Raw genomic sequence first — 21,615 nt, forward strand, 5'->3', positions numbered from 1 at the left:
AAGAACAGTATCTTTGTTTCCCTGTTAATTTTGTTCGTAGGTGGGACTTGTTTGTATTCTGCTTTACGAACCTTTGTTTTTCTAACATTTTTGGTTATTATGTCAATTATGTGTATGGAATATTTTTTTAATGAATAAATTGTATTATACATCTCTTCTACCAATGTTCTGTGACAATTTGCTATTGTTCTGTCATTCCACAAACCTTGAAGCTCCTATTTCCGTGCTTCAAATGTCACTGGCTAGTATCTCATTACAGCTGACCTTAAAGGCGCATAACTCTATACTGTCGGATAATGTGGATTTTGATTACAAGTGAATGTACCAGAGAATGCAACATATGTATTTGCTGGTCCACTATTTTGATTTTTTTTCCCCCAGTAAGTGCATTGCTTCCTTGTTCTTTGGCTTTCCTGACTTTGTAATTGGCCTCCTGTTTGTTAGGTTCTTTTGACAATGATCTTAAATTTGCATCCTCTGGTTAATTGCCCCTCTGTAACTGAAAACTATTTATTTCAATACTCTTCATCAAGTCTCCCCTTGTCCTTCTTTGCTCTAAGAAAAACAACCACAACTTTTCTCATTTCGCCACAAAACATGGTTAGCACTGTTGCTTCACAGCACCACGGTCCCAGGTTCGATTCCAGCCTTGGGTCACTGTCTGTGCGGAGTCTGCACATTCTCCCCGTGTCTGCGTGGGTTTCCTCCGGGTGCTCCGGTTTCATCACACAAGTCACGAAAGATGTGCGGTTAGGTAATTTGGACATTCTGAATTCTCCCTCCGTGTACCGAACAGGCGACGAGGGGCTTTTCACAGTAACTTCATTGCAGTGTTAATGTAAGCCTACTTGTGACACTAATAATGATTATAAACTGTGGGGGGAGATGGGAGATTATTTTTTTTGCTCCATGTTGTCAGGATCTGGAACGCTGTACCCAAGTGGTGGAAGCTGTTTCCACAAACAATTTCAAAACGGAGTTGGACAGGTTCTTGATGAGGAACATTAAAGGCTATGGTCAAAAAGCAGGATGAGACTGTACAGCTTCTCTATCGAAGAGCCAGCACCAGGCGAGAATGCCCACTTCTCTGTGCTGCAGGTTTCTCTATGCCCCATTTATTATCATGCGTTCAGCATCATTTATTTTATTGTGCTACATGCCTCTGTTTAAAAAGTCAATGATCCAATATGGTTTAAACTGCTTTCCCAATTTGTTCTGGCATCTCGACTCTCTCTGTTCTTCCCCCCCCCCCTCCCCTTTTGAATTTATACGTTATTTTAAAAATAAAAACTCAGTATTAGGGTTAGTGTCTGTGGAGAGAGCAATATAGTTAATGTTCAGAGTCTACCTGACTCTTCAGAGCTAAATAGAGGGAGAAATGTGATGGATTCTATAAGGGGTGGAGCACTGGGTTTGTGATTGGTGGGAGAGATTGCGACAAAGGTATGTAGGTCACGAGACAGGAAGCGTTGATGGCTGTGTGAAGGGCTCTAGAAGGTGCTGATAGTGGCATAAAGGTAGAAGAGCAGAATGTGTTCGTGGCAGAACAAAAGGACAGTGCTCCGAACACACAACTAAAGAATAGTGGGGGAGGGGTTTTTACTTATATAAAATATTTTATTGAAGCGTTTGTAATTTTCACAGTTTAACACATTAACATCTCTTAAACAACCACGCGGGCTGACATGTAAAGGGGGGAAAAAAAGCAACCTACAGAACAACAACTCTCCTCCCCTCCCCCCCCCCCCCCCCCCCCCCCCCCCCCCTGCGCGGAATGAATAGGTCCCCAAATCTCTCAATCCCTCCCCGTCCTCCCGGGGGCAAACCGGTGATTGTTACAAATCGGTGACTACACTGACGCCCCCTCCAATCTCATGTGTAGCCTCCATTGCCCCCACTCCTAAGGGCTGCCGCCACCACAGGGCTCGTAGAGTATCGAGCTGGCAAAAACGGCAGGTGTGCCGTCAGTAAGGCCTCCAAACTCGTACCCTTACAGGATGCCGCTTCCACTCACTCCCACACTGACCCCTCCCCCACTACCCACTTCCTGTCCATCGATATGTTGGCCGCACAGTAATAGTTAATAAAGCTCGGGAGGGCCAAGCCCCCCTCTCCGCGACCCCGTTCCAGGAGTGCCGCCTTTACTTACCCGCCCACACACAACCCGATATCGCAGTGTTCATTTTCCTGAAAAAAGCCTTTGGGATAAAAATCGGAAGACATTGAAAAAAAGAGGAACAGTCTCGGAACGACCGTCATCTTCACCGTCTGAACCCTCCCCTCCAGCGTCAGTGGGAGAATGTCCCACCTGCGAAAATCCCTTTTCATTTGATCCACTGCTTTGCCCAGATTTAACTTCTGAAGCTGCCCCCAATCTTTAGCCACTTGAATCCCCAGATATCTAAAATTCCTCTCCAGCACTCTGAACGGCAACTCCCTCAGTCTCCTTTCCTTCCCCCGTGCCTGGATCACGAACATCTCTCTCTTTCCCATATTTAACTTGTTAACCTGAAAATCTGATCGGACTCGGTTGGTTCTTGCCTTTGCCAACTGGAGCCTGATATAGCAGCCAGACCCAATCCACAAATCCCTGTCCGAATCCAAACTTATCTAAAATGTCCCATAGGTACTTCCACCCCACCCGGTCAGAAGCCTTCTCCGCGTCCATGGCTACTGGCATCATTATAACACTAAGAAGCCGTCTAATATAGGACGTTGGGTGCCTGCCCTTCACAAACCCTGTCCGATCTTCCCTGATTACCTCCGGGACGCAATCCTCAGCAGTCAAATTCTTTGCCAGCAATTTAGCATCAATGTTCAACAGGGAAATTGGCCTGTACGATCCACAGTTCTCTGGGTCCTTATCTCACTTCAGAGTGAGAGAAATTGATGCCTGTGATAGCTTTTGCGGGGAGTGCTCCCAGCTCCCGAGACTCATTAAAAGCCTTAACCGGGAGCGGCCCCAGTACCCAGAGAACTCTTTATAAAATTCCACTGGTAATCTGTCAGGTCCTGGTGCCTTACCCGATTGCATCGCCCCCCAACCCATCTATCACCTCCCCGAGCCAAATTGGGCCCCCTAGGACTTCCACCAGCTCCTCATCTACCTTCAGGAACTCTAGCCTCTGTAGGAATTGATTCATACACTCCTCCCCGAATAGGGGTTCCGACTCATATAATTAACTATAAAATTCACAGACCACGACATTAACCGCCCCCGGGTCTATCACTACCTTCCCTCTCATTTCCTTTACTTTCCCTATTTCTCTCGCCACCTCCTGTTTCCTCAGCTGATGTGACAGCATCCTGCTAGCTTTTTCCCCATGTTCATATATTGCCCCTTTTGCCTTCCTCAGCTGTCCCTCTGCCTTGCCTGTGGAAAGGAGCCCAAATTCCAATTGGGAGTCTCTGACGCTCCCTCAGGAGCCCCTCATTCGGAGACTTCGCATACCTCCTGTCCACCTGTAAGATTTCTCCTACCAATCTGTCCAGCTCTGCCTGCTCCGTTTTCTCCCTGTGGGCTCGAATCTAAATAAATTCCCCTCTGATAACTGCCTTCAGTGCCTCCCAAACCACTCCAGCTGCAGTCTCTCCCGTATCATTGTTTTTTATGTACCCCCAGATGGCCTCCCTCACTCGCTCACAGATCTTATCGTCCGCTAGCAGCCCGGCATCTAATCTCCACTGTGAGCGCTGCGACTTTCCCGTAGGTCTACCCAATGTGGCGCATGGTCTGACGCCACAATTGCTGAGTTCTCCGTGTTCTCCACCCCCGCTAACAGTGTTTCATCCAGTACAAAGAAATCTATCCTGGAGTATACCTTGTGCACATGGGAGTAGAATGAATATTCCCTGCTCCTTGGCCTCCCAAATCTCTGCGGATCCACCCCTCCCATGCGCTCCATGAACCCCCGCAGTTCCTTCGCCATTGCTGATACTTTCTCTGACCTGGAACTTGACCGGTCCGTCTTGGATCCAGGACCGTGTCAAAGTCACCCCCCATAACCAGCTGGTGACAGTCCAGGTCAGGGATGTTTCCCAGCACCTTCCTAACAAACGTGACATCATCCCAGTTTGGGGCATATATATTTACCAGCACCACTGCCATTCCCTCCAGCTTCCCACTAACCATGATAAATCTACTCCCCGGGTCTGCCTCTATCCTCCCCATCTCAAATGCCACCCTCTTGTTAATCAGGATGGCCACCCCCCTTGTTTTAAAGTCCAGTCCCGAATGAAACACCTGTCCGACCCATCCCTTCAGTCTGAATTGGTCTCACAGCTTCAAGTGGTCTCCTGTAGCATGGCCACATCCGCTTTTAACAATCTCAGGTGTGCGAACGGGCCCTTTTGACCTGCCCATACATTCCACATAACCAGTCTGGTCGGGGGTGCTCTCAACCCCCTCCCCATCAATCAGCCATGATCTTTCCTAGGCCAGCCCTTGGCCCATGCCCCGCACCTCCCTTGGTCCATGCCCCGCACCTCCCTTGGTCCGCCCTTCTGCAACTACTGCCCTCTGCTCTCCATCTCCAATCCCCCGAAAGTCCCTTACTCGTCAGCAGTCCCCTCACACTCTACTCCGCTCCAGCTCTCCCCCCACTTTGCTCCCGTTAACTAGCTATCCAGCTAGCCTAGCAGCTCTCGCCCCCGGTGCCTAGCATTCTACCACCTGCCGGATCTCCACCCCCCCCCCCCCTTCTTAACATAAGTTCTCAACACAATAACATCAAACACAGAAAGCAAACAAACAATCCCCCAAGGCCCAGGCGCAGAAGCCCATCCCCCTCCCTTAACAGAATCGTATCTATCCCATCACCTTCAAACAGAACCAAAACAGTAGAAGAGAAATCAAACCGGGTAGGAAAAAATTATGCATGCAGAAACTCAACCATCTTTTTTCCAATAAAAGCCCTTTTTCCGAAAGTCGCAACTTAAATTACAGAATTGAAAGGTTGAGATTTTTCCAGAACGAGACTTTATTAAAACTCGCCCTCCTCTTTGCAAGCTCTGCTTCCCAATCCTAATACACCCGGATCTCCTCTTCCCAGGTGCACCATTTCGTCTGCTGAGCTCACTTCATAATACTGGATAAAAGCAAATTACTGCGGATGCTGGAATCTGAAACGAAAGAGAAAATGCTGGAAAATCTCAGCAAGTCTGGCAGCATCTGTAGGGAGAGAAAAGAGCTAAGGTTTCGAGTCCGATGACTCTTTGTCAAAGCTCAGCTTTGTTCAGAAATTCCTGTGAAAACCAGCTTAAAAGCCGTTAAAAGACCACTACCGAGGGCAAGAGCTGCTAACGGTGTGCCCATTCTCTCCATGGCCACCACCGGAAGTCGGGAGGGTTTTTTACATTGAGGCAAGAACTGTTTTGGATTTTTTTTTTCGTGTCAAGATGGAGGAAAGGTCATAGTCTAAAGCCGAACTCAATGTTGAGGCCTCAAGGCTGTCACTTGCTTAATCCTAAAACGAGGTGCTGCGCTCCAGTTTGCGTTGGGCTTCACTGGAGCATTGCAGCAGGCCAAGGACATGTGGGCATGAGATCAAGGTGGTGCGTTGAAATGGCATGGGCCAGGAAGATTGGGGTAATGCAGTCATTGTGTTACTTCGAAGTTCTCATTTATTTTAAAAATAAATTTGGACTACCCAATTCATTTTTTTTTTCAAATTAAGGAACAATTTAGCGTGGCCAATCCACCTACCCTGCACATCTTTGGGGAGAATGTGCAAACTCCACAAGGACAATGACCCAGGGCTGGGATGGAACCCGGGTCCTTGGTGCAATGAGGCAGCAGTGCTAACCACTGTGCTGCCCCATATATTTTTTTTTTTACTGTAGCGAACATGTGGGTCATGGGTCATTAGAGGAGCAGCCCTGGATGTAGAGGATAGTCTCTCTCTGGGAAATCCTTCAATTTGACCTGGACTATTGATAATTTTTTTGTTCTGTTGCTGCATCCACCTTGCCAAGAAAGTGTGTACATTTTGTACCAAATGAGAGTTAGAATGCATAAGTTGCATTTCCAATTTGTTCATGGCGCCGAGGATCTGGGTTCAATCCCAGTCCCAGGTCACTGTCCGTGTGGAATTTGCACATTTTCCCCGTGTCTGAGTGATTTCACCCCCACAACCCAAAGATGTGCAGGGTAGGTGGATTTGCCACGCTAAATTGCCCCTTAATTGGGGGAAAAAAATAATTGGGTACTCTAAATATAAACGTATTTCCAATTTGTTTGTGCTAGACTTTAGAAAACTCCCAAGAAAAAAAACAAAATTGAGCGATTGACTTTCCCTGAGGCGATGCTAAAGACTGTGGATCAAATACATTGTCACGTGGAAGCCCAATAACATTTGGGGTTTTATGAATGAATGCTTACACTAAAGTACACGGTACTGGTTCTGTTGTGTTCATTTCTGGATGTTCAGTTATGCGCAGCCAGTCTAGATCTTGCTGGGGACAGCCGGGCCCCACACTGAGCTGCAAGCGTCTACCCTGGAGGGACCGTGTAGTGCAACAAATGGGCAGTGCGTGCAAAGGGAAATCAGAACGTTGTGAAATCACAAGGCGATTGCAAAACTACAAGTTGTGAAGACTTTCCACTTGAATAAAGGAAACCGAGAGCAGTTTCAGTAGATGTAGTTAAGACTTAAAACATTTATTTAAAAAAAATAAAAAAATTTAGTGTGCCCAATTAATTTTTTCCAATTTAGCGTGGCCAATCCACCTACCCTGCACCTCTTTTGGGTTGTGGGGATGAGACCCACAAACACTGGGAGAATGTGCAAACTCCACACTGACAAGTGACCCAGAGCCGGGATCGAACCTGGGACCTTGGTGCCTTAAGGCAGCAATGCTAACCACAGCCATTGTGCTGCCCTATGTAGTTTTTTGATAGGATAAATGGAGAGGCTCTCTACTCTAGGGAGCTGGTTAGACAGTCATCAAGTCAAAAGAGGTCAGGAGCTATTTCTTCATGCAAGGATCTTGGAACAGAAAATGTTTTGCTACCAAGTAGTGGAGCAGGGGCCATTGCAATTTTAGGGGAATGAGTGAATAACGATTGAAATAAAGGAATTTGAATGTTTATTGGAGAAGTGGGACTAGCTTTGGGTCACTAAAAATGTAAATGGATTAACAGCTCCTGCTTTGATCCTATGGGCCAGCTGCAGGGGGCACGATTGTTTTGCCCGGTTGACTATTTCCCTCATTGCTAGCTTTGGTAACAGCATGTGCAAAGCTTTTTGTTTTGCCCCGAGGAGCCTGCTTTCCTTTTGATGCAAAGGACCTGCAACATTCCGCGTCACCAGTAGGAGTTTGTGTCATGGGGCTGGCGACATGTCTCTGCACCTCTGGTCAACTCTTGCCGACCCCATAGTTTTTAAAAGCTGCAGCTTAGCTGGGTGTTCCATTGTTCAGCCAAGCAAATTGCCGGTCAAGCTCCAGTTATGTTTTTTTAGATGCCTATAGCCTGTTCAATTTGCGATTTAATTTTTTGAGAGGAGATTCCTTCTCTATTGGGACTTAATTAGCTTTCTAAATATCCATGTATCATTGTGGGATCCTTCTTCGTAAGTCATTTACTTTGGAAGATTTTTTAAAAAATTGGATCAGCTTTAGGTCTCTAGTGTTTGAGGAACTATCCTGAATGTTCCAGACTGTACCTAACTTAGAGGAATACCTAATTTATGCCTGTGTGCCATCTAAATGGAGCAGGTTTAACACCGGGAGCTAAACAGCTGGCTTGTAATGCAGAACAAGGCCAGCAGCGTGCCCCCCCGCCCCCCCCCCAAATCTAAATTGTTGAGGCAGAGACAAAGATAGCTTTATTAACCAAGGGGGACAGGCACAATACATTTACAGCATCTCGCCCAGTTTCTATCCCTAAGCTAGTCGGAAATACTCAGCAGGTCGGTAGCACCTATGGAGAGGGAAACAGTTATTATTTTGACTGTCTCTTCAGAATATAGGAAGAAAAAAAATAGATGAGCACAAATTAGAAATGCTTTTTAAATAAAGAAGGAATAAAATGCATAGAGGAAGGAAATCAAGTTGATCACTTGAGAAGGATTGATAAAAGAATAAGGTATTATCTTTGGGAAAAGACTCCAGGGGAAGGGAGCGATGCTGTAGGAACGAACAAAATGGGTTGTGATGCTTGGTGTTGGAAATTAACTTGGGGGAATTAGATAGAATGTTATGGAGATACAGATTTTAATGGCACGAACAAATGTGCTTGTGGGCAGGAGTGGAAAATAAACATTAGGTTACAGTATTTTTAGGAGTACATGTGCTTGTGGGCAGGAGTAGAAAATAAACATTATGTTATAGTATTTTTAGGAGTACATAAGTCCATTTGGTAATGGAGAGAAAGGATGTTTTGGAGAGAACAGGCTGACTCTTGTGTTTCACCATCAAAGGGAGATTCGCTTTAGTGAGTTGTACCACGGACCCCCCCCCCCCCCCCCCGCGGCACGCTCGCGCGCGCGCGCACAGCGAATTGTGCTATCAAATGTGCAGCGAAGGATGCGGGGGTTCTTATTGAAACACATAAAATTATGAAGGGAATAGATGGGATATATGCGGGCAGGTTGTTTTCACTGGTCGGGGAAAGCAGAACTAGGGGGCATAGCCTCAAAATAAGGGGAAATAGATTTAGGATGGAGTGTAGGAGGAACTTCTTCACCCAAAGGGTTGTGAATCTCTGGAATTCCTTGCCCAGTGAAGCAGTTGAGGCTCCTTCTTTAAACGTTTTTAAGAAAAAGATAGATACCTTTCTAAAGCATAAAGGGATTCGGGGATATGGTGTACGGGCCGGAGAGTGGAGCTGAGTCCACAAAGATCAGCCATGATCTCATTAAATGGCGGAGCAGGCTCGAGGGGCCAGATGGCCTACTCCTGCTCCTAGTTCTTATGTTCTTATGAGTAATTTGAGACACAACTTGGTGAGAGAAGCATGCTAGGGTGAGCAGGTGACTTTGGACTGTGGTTTATTAAAGCTTTGAACTGGGGTTTCCTTCCTGCTTTAGTCTGTTGATGCATCAGCACAAAATTGGTGCAAATGTTCAGGTTTTGTGTCTACCAAGTTGGTAGAAGATTCACCCAGATGAAATATGTTTGTCTTTTGTCTAACAGTTGGAGGAGATGGGGAAGGTGCATTGCATTTTGTTCCTATACCAGCTGGACCTCTTTTCCCCATCAAGAGTGCCGCCCCTGATCTCCGTGAATAATTTCCCTCTATATACATGTGTATATACTTCATATTTTGATGGCCCTCATATTTGGATAGAGTAGTTTTATTTTTTATTCTTGGCACCTGGTTGATACAAAGAAGTCTGAATTTCTTTATTGCATATCTGTAGTTGCTTTGAAGGTGGTGGTGGATTGCAACTACAGCTTTCAGCCCAAATTAAATCTCCCGAGTAATTTTGCTCTTATTCCCCATTAAAGCGATCACTTAATTTGGAGAGGAAATACATTTCATCTTCCACCAGTGTTCTCCAGAAACACACACGTTTGCTACTTTATATCTTTGCTATCTTGCTCGAGAATGGAGAAGGATGTACTCTTATCTGGGTATGCCTCGCAAGGCACTGTGCTTTCACTCCTATTTCAATCTGGACTTAAATGCAGGGGAGGCGATGGCATAGTGGTGTTGTCATTGGACTAGTTAACCAGAGACCCAGGGCCTCTGGGGTCCCAGGTTCAAATCCAGCCACTGCAGATGGTGAAATGTGGTTGACTCTTAACTAATCCCTCTAAGGGCAATTGGGAATGGGCAATAAATACTGGCATGAACGAATAAAAAGTTTAAAAAAAAATCTCCCTGATAACGTACTCTGTCCACGAAGCAGCAATTTGTGTAGAAGATGATCCAAAGTTCTGACTTGTTCCATTGATAAAACTAAGGATCTGAATAATTTTGATTGAAAAAAAAATCACTCGGTAATTTAAAACTTGGGTAATCCCTCTCCCGACAGTATTGGACAACCTGTGATGTTTTTGACCAGGTAATTTGTTAGGAACTATGGGGTAATGTGGGAATTAACGGCACAATCTGATTCTATGGCCCAGACATTGCAGTGAGCAGCAAAGGAAGAGAGCTGCCTGTTGTCGCCAGGCTGGCACTTGTTTTTTCAGCAATAACATTTGTGTCTGATGCAGCACAGCACTCCCTGCAGGGAATGTGGAGTGTATGTGAGTAGTGCCACCAACAGCATGGTGCGTCAACCAATCAGATCAAAAAAAATCTTCAAGCATATAAATCGGATTGAAATCAAGTAAAACAGAGGAAAAGGAAAAACGTGATTGAGACACCGGAATTTTCTGAATCAACACATTAACCTCGGAAGGAATGAGATGCCACACTTAAAGTGCATTTTCTGTGCCAGAACCTGTTTGACCGTAATTATGACTTTGTTAAGGATTGACTTATTCCTGAATGCAATGGCCCTATCTTTTTCTGCTTTTAGTGGATGAGTGTGGACTTTATTTTGTTACATGAATTTCAATGCTGTGTTTATTGGCAAGGCACTCGTTTCCGAGTCGGTCTAATGCCCGTTTACCCCAATGTGACACAGGGTTGACTCAAACTTGTCTATTTTGAGATGCAGTTGCCATCAGTGCACAGCGTGTGGAGGAGCAAGGTGGCTCAGACCACAAACTTATGATTTCCGTCCATATGCAGCTAAACATAGCCAAATTGGTAGGGGAATGTAGTTTACTTCATTTATCCTCAATGCATTTGTAAGATATGTGTATGGAAATATATATATATATACTGTTGCTTAAATGACCATTTGTCGCGCTGAAGCATTAAGGGATAAACATTTGCAAATACATTTTATTTTATATTTTCACAGGCGCTGGAGTCCAAGCTTGCATCCTGTAGGAATTTTGTCTGGGTTCAATCTCCAAACCAAGCGACTTTGCCATCCACTCCGAATGGAAACTGCACAATAAAAGACAGCAATGATAACCGGGTGTCCAATACCAATTTACCCCAATATGACAAAGGGTTGGTTAAAATCATGTTTTATCAGACTTTTATTTTGAGATGCAATTGTTATAAGTGCACAACACTATACAGCTGATGTGAATGATTAAATAGTTGAATATATGGTACCTTGGAAGCTGGGTTAGATCAGTGCCCACTCCCGAAATAAAAAACATTTATACAAGCTCATATTCCCAACCCTTCGATAGAGAGAAAATAACTCTCATTGATTGGTATAGTGTCTTAAATGTAATAAGTGTTCCAAGGTGCTTTAGCGGTAGAAAAGATGGACATGAAAGAAGAGGAAACCAAAAAAGTGTTTTGAGAGAAGTCCAGGATATGTTCAAGGTTCTGAAAGTTGGGTATGAACAATATAGGACATGTTAGCAATAGGGAGTAGCTAATGTTTGGAGAGATCAGGATACAGTTGAGGACCATGAGTGCCTGTAAATCGGTGAGGGCAGGTGATGGGTGAGCAAGGCTGAGTGCAGTGTAGGATTCAGCAGTAGAGTTCGGAATAGAAGTTTATTCACTGAAGCATGGGAGGCTGACCAGCAGAACACCAGTAACTGATGCAAAGGTGAGTTTTAATGGCTGATGAATTGAGATGGAAGCGGAGAGGCGGTGGAACTAGGTGACATTTGTGATGGGAGGCAAGATGGTTCTGGAAGCGTGACGCTGGGTAGAGAGACTTTTCTAGTACTGTATATCTGTGTCTGCATCAAATAAGATCTGGACAACATCAAATGACGGACAACATGCCTATCTCAAGTTTCAGGCAATGACTACCTCCCCTTAACCACTCAATGACTCTCTTGCATCCTTGAGACACCCACCAACATCCTTTGGGTTACCATTGTCTGGAAGACGAACTGGACTAGCCTTCTGAATATTGGATCTACAAGAGCACACCTGAGGCTTTGAATTCTGTGGTGAATAACTCTCTTCCTGACTCCCCAAAACCTATCTACCATCCGAAAGCCACTGAAGAAGTGCGGGGTGACAGTGGGAGGATGCGAAGTTGCTGGCAGAGCCTGAGCGTGGCATAGATATTCTTGAACTGAACTTGAAGTTTACTTAAGACTGGATGTCTTCACAGCTTTGAAGCAATAAAGGGTTTGTGGGAGGTTGTTGAGGTGGAACTTTGTCAGCAGCAAATATGTAGAAACTGTCTTAGTGTTGCTAACATAGAACATAGAAAAATACAGCACAGAACAGGCCCTTCATCCCACGATGTTGTGCCGAACCTTTGTCCTAGATTAATCATAGATTATCATTGGCCTCCTTCTGCACTGTAAATTCATTCGGCCCATTGAGTCTGCACCAGCTCTTGGAAAGAGCACCCTACCCAAGGTCAACACTTCCACCCAACACTAAGGGCAATTTTGGACATTAAGGGCAATTTATCATGGCCAATCCACCTAACCTGCACATCTTTGGACTGTGGGAGGAAACCGGAGCACCCGGAGGAAACCCACGCACACACTGGGAGGACGTGCAGACTCCGCACAGACAGTGAACATGGGACCCTGGAGCTGTGAAGCAATTGTGCTATCCACAATGCTACCGTGCTGCCCTTAAGAACAAATTAATCTACACTATATCATTCTACCGTAATCCATGTACCTATCCAATAGCTGCTTGAAGGTCCCTAATGTTTCCGACTCAACTACTTCCACAGGCAGTGCATTCCATGCCCCCACTACTCTCTGGGTAAAGAACCTACCTCTGACATCCCCACCTATATCTTCCACCATTCACCTTAAATTTATGGCCCCCTTGTAATGGTTTGTTCCACCCGGGGAAAAAGTCTCTGACTGTCTATCCCCCTGATCATCTGACAAACCTCTATCAAGTCGCCCCTCATCCTTCTCCGTTCTAGTGAGAAAAGGCCTAGCATCCTCAACCTTTCCTCGTAAGACCTACTCTCTATTTCAGGCAACATCCTGGTAAATCTCCTTTGCACCTTTTCCAAAGCTTCCACATCCTTCCTAAAATGAGGCGACCAGAACTGTGTACACTATTCCAAATGTGGCCTTACCAAAGTTTTGTACAGCTGCATCATCACCTCACGGCTCTTAAATTCAATCCCTCTATTAATGAACGCTAGCACACCGTAGGCCTTCTTCACAGCTCTATCCACTTGAGTGGCAACTTTCAAAGATATATGAACATAGACCCCAAGATCTCTCTGCTCCTCCACATTGCTAAGAACTCTACCGTTAACCCTGTATTCCGCATTCATATTTGTCCTTCCAAAATGGACAACCTCACACTTTTCAGGGTTAAACTCCATCTGCCACTTCTCAGCCCAGCTCTGCATCCTATCTATGTCTCTTTGCAGCCGACAACAGCGCTCCTCACTATCCACAACTCCACCAATCTTCGTATCGTCTGCAAATTTACTAACCCACCCTTCAACTCCCTCATCCAAGTCATTAATGAAAATCACAAACAGCAGAGGACCCAGAACTGATCCCTGCGGTACGCCACTGGTAACTGGGATCCAGGCTGAATATTTGCCATCCACCACCACTCTCTGACTTCTATCGGTTAGCCAGTTCGTTATCCAACTGGTCAAATTTCCCACTATCCCATACCTCCTTACTTTCTGCATAAGCCTACCATGGGGAACCTTATCAAATGCCTTACTAAAATCCATGTACACTACATCCACTGCTTTACCTTCATCCACATGCTTGGTCACCTCCTCAAAGAATTCAATAAGACTTGTAAGGCAAGACCTACCCCTCACAAATCCGTGCTGACTATTCTTAATCAAGCAGTGTCTTACCAGATTCTCAGAAATCCTATCCTTCAGTACCCTTTCCATTACTTTGCCTACCACCGAAGTAAGACTAACTGGCCTGTAATTCCCAGGGTTATCCCTTTTTTGAACAGGGGCACGACATTCGCCACTCTCCAATCCCCAGGTACCACCCCTGTTGACAGTGAGGACGAAAAGATCATTGCCAACGGTTCTGCAATTTCATCTCTTGCTTCCCATAGAATCCTTGGATATATCCCGTCAGGCCCGGGGGACTTGTCTATCCTCCGGTTTTTCAAAATGCCCAACACATCTTCCTTCCTAACAAGTATCTCCTCGAGCTTACCAGTCTGTTTCACACTGTCCTCTCCAACAATATGGCCCCTCTCATTCGTAAACACTGAAGAAAAGTACTCGTTCAAGACCTCTCCTATCTCTTCAGACTCAATACACAATCTCCCGCTACTGTCCTTGATCGGACCTACCCTCACTCTAGTCATTCTCATATTTCTCACATATGTGTAAAAGGCCTTGGGGTTTTCCTTGATCCTACCCGCCAAAGATTGTTCATGCCCTCTCTTAGCTCTCCTAATCCCTTTCTTCAGTTCCCTCCTGGCTATCTTGTATCCCTCCAGCGCCCTGTCTGAACCTTGTTTCCTCAGCCTTACATAAGTCTCCTTTTTCCTCTTAACAAGACATTCAACCTCTTGTCAACCATGGTTCCCTCACTCGGCCATCTCTTCCCTGCCTGACAGGGACATACATATCAAGGACATGTAGTACCTGTTCCTTGAACAAGTTCCACATTTCACTTGTGTCCTTCCCTGACAGCCTATGTTCCCAACTTATGCACTTCAATTCTTGTCTGACAACATCGTATTTACCCTTCCCCCAATTGTAAACCTTGCCCTGTTGCACGCACCTATCCCTCTCCATTACTAAAGTGAAAGTCACAGAATTGTGGTCACTATCTCCAAAATGCTCCCCCACTAACAAATCTATTACTTGCCCTGGTTTATTACCAAATCCAAATTGCCTCCCCTCTGGTCGGACAATCTACATACTGTGTTAGAAAAGCTTCCTGGACACACTGCACAAACACCACCCCATCCAAACTATTTGATCTAAAGAGTTTCCACTCAATGTTTGGGAAGTTAAAATCACCCATGACTACTACCCAGTGACTTCTGCACCTTTCCAAAATCTGTTTCCCAATCTGTTCCTCCACATCTCTGCGACTATTGGGGGGGCCTATAGAAAACTCCTAACAAGGTGACTGCTCCTTTCCTATTTCTGACTTCAATCCATACTACCTCAGTCGGCAGATACTCCTCGAACTGCCTTTCTGCAGCTGTTATACTATCTCTAATTAACAATGCCACCCCCCCACCTCTTTTACCACCCTCCCAAATCTTATTGAAACATCTATAACCAGGGACCTCCAACAACCATTTCAGCCCCTCTTCTATCCAAGTTTCCGTGATGGCCACCACATCGTAGCCCCAAGTACTGATCCATGCCTTAAGTTCACCCACCTTATTCCTGATGCTTCTTGCGTTGAAGTATACACACTTCAACCCATCTCCGTGTCTGCAAGTACTCTCCTTTGTCAGTGTTCCCTTCCCCACTGCCTCACTACTGGCGTCCTGAATATCGGCTAGCTTAGTTGCTGGACTACAAATCCGGTTCCCATTCCCCTGCCAAATTAGTTTTAAACCCTCCCGAAGAGTACTAGAAAACCTCCCTCCCAGGATATTGGTGCCCCTCTGGTTCAGATGCAACCCGTCATGTTGCTGAATGTGAATAGTTGGCCAAGGGTGGGTGCGTGAGGGTGGAAAGAGGAGCTGTTGAGAGACATTCTGGCCATCATTAGTCATGTGCAATCGAGCAAGGGCAGTGCCAACAGATCTGCAGCTTACAGGAAACTGGGGAGGATGCGGTGAAACATCACATTGCAATCTGGGAATGTGACCATTTCAATACTGGGGTCGAGGCAGGAATTTGATTGTAGAGAAAGGAGGAGACAGCACATTTAGAATTTGGGATGGTTCAGAAACTCTGCTATTGGATAGTTACATTTGCTGTATTATCGTATGTTACATAGCTGGTTAAGTTGCACATGTTACATAGCTGGTTACGTTGCACTTCAATCCTGAAAAGCTCATGAGGAGAACACTTGTATTTAATTGCATGTTCTGCTGCCCATTAGGCAGCATCTACTTATTTAAATATGTTTCATTCATGATCATGTTAATAAACAGTAAAGCCTCTTGATAGATTTCTTAGTTCCAATCTTCTCCAGAAAAATACTCCACTTTGATTTAGTGCATAACTTTATTTGCCTTGACTGAATGGGAAAGGTCACCACACGAGGGAGGTGGGCGGACCGAATTTAAGAGTCATTAATGGCACAGTGGGCCATTCAGCCCATTGAAACCGTGCTGGCCCCCATGAGCAATGCAGTCAGTACCACTCCTTGCCTGGCCTCTGTAGCTCTGCAAACTTCCGTGTGTTTATCCCAAATCCTAGATTCTTTCCACGTCCTCCACCCTCTCGGATAGTGAGTTACAGGTCATTTCCACTCCGGCCTGGCCTGCTGTCACTAGACCATGTGTTTTTAGTCTGAATGTGACATGGTGTGAAATGGTTGACAATGGACCAGTAATACTGGTGGAGAATGCTGTTGAATCTGGGATGTGTATAAAAAGTGTTCAAATTGCCAATGGAACACCGCTAGACAGAAACAGACCAAGGTCCAACTAGTTCAACTTCTATCCTGGTAGTCGCATGATCCAACAATAGTGGAGTTGTTGACTAATTATGGTAATCAATCTAATTCTGGTAATCGATCTATCAACAGATACCAACATAAGGCAAGAAAATCTCCTCTGGTGGAAAGCTTTGGGAACTGTAGATCCAATGTCGTCTGTTCCCCTCAAGCGTAAAACACGTGCAACCGATGTAATGTCCTGTCTCAAATGACTCATTCTGTATTCTGAATATTTTTTTGATATGTGTTGTATTCCTAGGTTAGCCAAAAGGCTGGAGTTTGGAACACTTGCCTCGAAGGTCTGCGCACAAGCAACTGCGTCACCACAGGGTGTAGTCAAAATCTTGCTCTGAGCATGGTAATTTTTTCTAAAAATGTTTTATAAATGGATATTTTTGTAACCGAGCCCTGTAACTTTCAGTGGGGAAAAAGTAAAAGGAAAATTCTTTTTTTTTTTTTTTGCTGGAGCAAGTTGAAGTTCAGTTTCTTTTTTGATGAAAGCTAAAAATAGGTTTTTCTTTCATATTGAAGGTGTTTGGCCCATATTTTAGACTATATTTAGAAGCTCTGTTCCACTGGAGATGTGGGATGGAGAGCTCATTAAAGAGGGTGGGTGTAATCCGAGAATTGGAAATTGGCAATTAACAGTGCATTTGGAGTGTTTGAGCTATGTTACATTGGTTGCCTTCCAGCAGAGTAACCGGGAAACTGGCTAATTGGGTGGGGGAGGAATGACTATCTTGAGGAATCGATGGCCTGCAAAACGAGCTTTCCCCTGTGGTTATAGCTCATTGATTTGGCTCCTTGGTAACTGATAGCTTAGCATTTTAGTACTTTTTAAACTATTAGATTGAAATTATTGAGTCCATTAATTTGCATTTAATCCAACATCAGAACCACTGGGACTTGTAATGATGGTGGGTTAAAGTAAAGTAGCTTCGCGTAAACCTGGAGCTACTGAATGTTCTGTTACATTTAAGTTATTTTACTTCCCTGAGCCTTGCATTGGTGACCTTGGTGGTGTTAGCACTTGCTCAGTTTACTTATCCCAAATACCTTAAGACTGGAATGATTGTGCATCAGGAAAATTGTATAATACACCAGTTCTGTACATTCTTTGCATCCTCTCTGGCTGAAGGTTAAAGTTGTTTATAATGTGTAAGTCACATTTCACAAATATGTAACTTTCACTTCTGTATACCAATTTATGTTGTATAGTCCAAAATGCCTTTCTATATAAACTTCAGTTTTATTTATGCAATGCCTGTATTAGCATAGCAATCAACACTTCTGATTTCACCTTTGTAAATATTTATTCTGTCACCTGTTCATCTATCTTGGAAACTCCCGTGGATGTCCAAGTTTGTCCTATTGCTTTAAATGCATATGTTTCCAAAATTATTCCTGTGCTTGATGCTGCTTTATGCAAAAACTCTGTACTCCAGCGTGTGGAACTTTTTTTTAAAAAGCACATCCATTTAATATATATGCTGAACAGGGGTACTTTGTTTCAAAAACCCTTGGGATAGAAGGGCTATTGAACTGGTTGCTGAATTACTAGTTTTAGTTTGATGGTGAATTCTCAGCGATGAGCGTTATTAGGACTTTTTCGTGAGTGAAATATATCTCTGGCATGATGCTACTGGTACAGCGTTCTGTTACTATTACCCCCCCCCCCCCCCCCCGTTACTGCTTATAACTAGAAACATTTGTTCGACAATTGACTCAAAGCTGAATTTACTGAAGAATTTCATGTAGCTCCCAAGGACATCTTGTCTTGTGTTCTGTCAAATTGAGTGCATCGGAAATGTACCAGATCAGTTGGTGTCACAGTTTGGAGTAGGTGAGATTTAGTGCTGGTGTAGGAGCAGTTTGCAGATTAATATTGATTTAATCTGTCCAGAGGGATGAAGTTCTTCGTATTGTTATATTTTGAGCTGAGAATGACTTTGTAGAAGTGTTAAGTAAATGAAGGACAAATTGTAGACTGAATAGTGCCTTAATGATCATAGTGCCTTTTGGTTACGGCAGAATAGGTTGAAATCCTGTGTCGTTCTCCGTTTGGCTGACGAGTTGATTATGTACCACACAAAAAGTGGTTAATCTAAGGATTTAACCCTAATGAAGAATAATCCAACTAATTTCCGATGGACATTCATTCATGATTTATGCTGCAGTTAGGGAGAAGGTCACTTCTTGGTTTTAATCCTAGCACTAGTAAACTATTAGCTGACGGCACATTTTCTCAAAGCTCAACCCTTGGGAGGCCTCTCTAGTTCATTACTGGATAAAACCACAGGCTGTCAGAATGAGGGGGTTTTCTGGTCAGAATAGTTGATTAACCAAAACCAATGGGTGCATTTAGGATCACCGTGAAGTTTGCTCTAATCCAGAGTGGGAGGAACTGCAGCAAGCCCGTCTCTTCCCCAGGAAAGAAGGAAGCTGTTGAGGTGCAGATGTTTGTGTCCTGAACCAAAACTGTGCTATTTATGGATTTGTCCAATGCAAGCTGGTTTACAGAGGGCCACCCAGTCTTTGAAAGGCCACAGATGCTGTCTCTTGTAGGGACTATTCCGGTTGGACTGTGATTCTGTTGAACACATGAGCAGATTGATGCCATCTCTGAATTTTGTTTTTGCTCCATGCAGAATGCACTAATGTCTTGTCTGTGTAGTTACATTTGAGACTTGGATTATGTAATTGTTTGGTTTCCGCTCATTAATAGGTCTCCATGTTGGAGAATGGAATGTTTCCAGATTTATTTGCACCTGGTGCCTGTGTTTCGATCTCTCTGTACTGCTGTCTGGTGCTTTAGTTCCAGCATCCTTCACTGCTGTGATGTTTCCATTTTCCAGGCTGGGTCTCTGTGGGAGCAAATTCAATGTTGAGTTAGGGTGATTGGTGCCTCTTCTGTATTTCCCCGTAATCTTAAGTGATTGGCTGTGGTGGCAAAGGAAACTTTCCTACAATAAACAGAGGGATGTAGTCATGACCCGAGGTTACTATTTGGATTGCCTGCAGCAGGAGGAGTGGTGAATATGTTTGCTGGCAGATAAAGAAAGGTGATGATGTTTTCAAGCTTGAAATCCTAGCCTGTGATTTTGTCGTCTTCGTCCTTGGGAGTATACCATATCTCATAAATTGTGAAATCACTGGTAGGGATTGTGAAGGTAATGAGGGAAATGAACTCTTGCCGATTTGGACCTCTGTTTTTACAAAACGTTGCCATAATCCAAGTTTATAATCCTATGTCTGTAATCTCTAACTGCACTTCTCAACTGAAATAAAATCATCATTCCCCATTTGTTTGCCATTCTTGCATTATTCCAGTAAATGTGTTTGGGTTTCTCTTTTGCAACAATTTGCAATTCTGATCTAATTGTTCCACTGTCAAATAATCCGACTACCCCCGTTTTCTGGCCTCTCCCGTTTTCTGGCCTCCAACCCAAAGAATGGCCAGGTTGGATCCATGTTAAACAAGAATTGATGTCTCCCGGAATGCAGGTGGGAGAAAATTGTCAAGAAAACGGTTCCATCCAGATGGACTCTCCCACCTTCATGCAGACACAAACATTTTCTTACACAGATCATCAATAATAGATATCCCAATTACATCCTTAAGATTTTCTATGCTTTGTTTTAAATCTAGTATTGTGGCTTTGAATTGGGTTTATAATGAGCTACTGAGTCCGCAGTCGCCACGCCAGCATCCTGACCGGCAATAGGTGGTTAGTTCCACACAGTTGGGAACAAGGCCGGTCGGGAGCTGAGGATTGCTGGGCGGCACCCGGCAATGTCCCCCAGCGGCGCGGTGTACTCCGTGATCATGTTGATTTTCGGGGCCCGGAGAATCACCGGACTGGCGTCGGGCACGATTACGGTGTGAAAGTAGGTTCTCCGCCCCCGCGCCGGCCGCGATTTTGGCGCAGGGCTGCGGAGAATCCAGCCCTTGGATGACCTCCATTCAGTATGATTATTAAATCTCTCCACTTGGTGAATCCCGCCTGCAATTTTTTGTTCTCTTTCCCTTGTTTTGGCAACGCACCTTTCTCCGTTTCCTTTGAGCTAAGAATTAGTTCTGCCTCTCTTTTGGTATCACCTGCGAATTTGGCACCAGTCCCTCCAGGCCTGTACATCTGTCTGCTCCTGCCTGTTGTTGCTATATTTATTCGCTATAAATATGGCAGTCAATAAGGTTGCCCTTTTGTCTAGATATTGATATTATATTGCTTTCAGAGTCGCCAGGTATCAATGATACCACCACAAGGTTCAACCGGATATCGATCAAAGACCCAACAACCAGCTAGTTAGTTCAAGTTCAATAATACTTTATTTACACACTAGATTAACTTATACATGCAACATAAACACTACGAGCTAAATTACACCTAACACTATGACAACCTGTACTTCAGGCACCCGGCTTGGGTCAGAGGAACAGTGGCATTTGTTCGAATCTGGATCTGCTGTGTCTGGAGAAGTAACTGCGGTTCGGCTAGGCTCATCCGTCTGGTAGAGAGCGTCTGGTAGCGAGCATTGAACTTGGACTTGCTTCTGGTCGTGGTGCTGCAGGTGGAGATAGATGTTGCTGGAGTGTCAGGTCCAAAAGAGATCAAACACATGGCAGTGTCTCTCTTTATTTTTGGGGGGTTTCGTGCTTTTTGGGCGGTCCTTAGGTTTGGACCCCACTAATTGGGCAGTTCTCGATCACTGCCGTCAATCTGAGCCATTAAAGGGGTGTGTGCCTTGATGGCTGGCCGTGTCCTAAGCGGTCATTGACCCTGTTGTTGATGCTCCCTGAGTAAAGAGAGTGGCGCCGAATGTCTGGACTTGTATCGGTTACCTGAGTATCAGTCCTTTGTCTTACGGAGATGGGCCATTAAAATGCTAATCTGCTGGGGGTTTTGATGCTGTCTGGATTCTCTGCTCACTAATATACATGCAGGCTCTGTGCCTGCCTGAATCTTACATTGGTCATATTTCCCTTTAGGCTTTGCGAACATCCATGTTTCTTGTAAGTGGCCATCCCAGATGGCTACACTAATATCCTTTTTCCCAACCAGTCCATCCTTGTGTCGATGG

The 21,615-nt window shown here is 44.7% G+C and overlaps 1 protein-coding gene across 2 annotated transcripts in view; it reads left to right on the forward strand.

Moving 5' to 3' along the window:
• Nucleotides 1-19,835, forward strand: part of LOC140394508 (nuclear distribution protein nudE homolog 1-like) — a 41,045-nt gene extending 21,210 nt beyond the window's left edge. The window contains exons 7-8 of one of the 2 annotated variants that reach the window (XM_072481842.1): nucleotides 10,863-11,017; nucleotides 16,624-19,835. In XM_072481842.1, the coding sequence (XP_072337943.1) occupies nucleotides 10,863-11,017; nucleotides 16,624-16,708 (240 nt within the window). In that variant the 3' untranslated portion in view covers nucleotides 16,709-19,835. The remainder of the gene's footprint in view (nucleotides 1-10,862; nucleotides 11,018-16,623) is intronic. The other variant, XM_072481841.1, reaches the window with a different exon arrangement.
• The last annotated feature ends 1,780 nt before the right edge of the window (nucleotides 19,836-21,615 follow it).

The sequence above is a fragment of the Scyliorhinus torazame genome, chromosome 17 (assembly GCF_047496885.1).
Source record: "Scyliorhinus torazame isolate Kashiwa2021f chromosome 17, sScyTor2.1, whole genome shotgun sequence".
NCBI classification, from domain to species: Eukaryota; Metazoa; Chordata; class Chondrichthyes; order Carcharhiniformes; family Scyliorhinidae; genus Scyliorhinus; species Scyliorhinus torazame.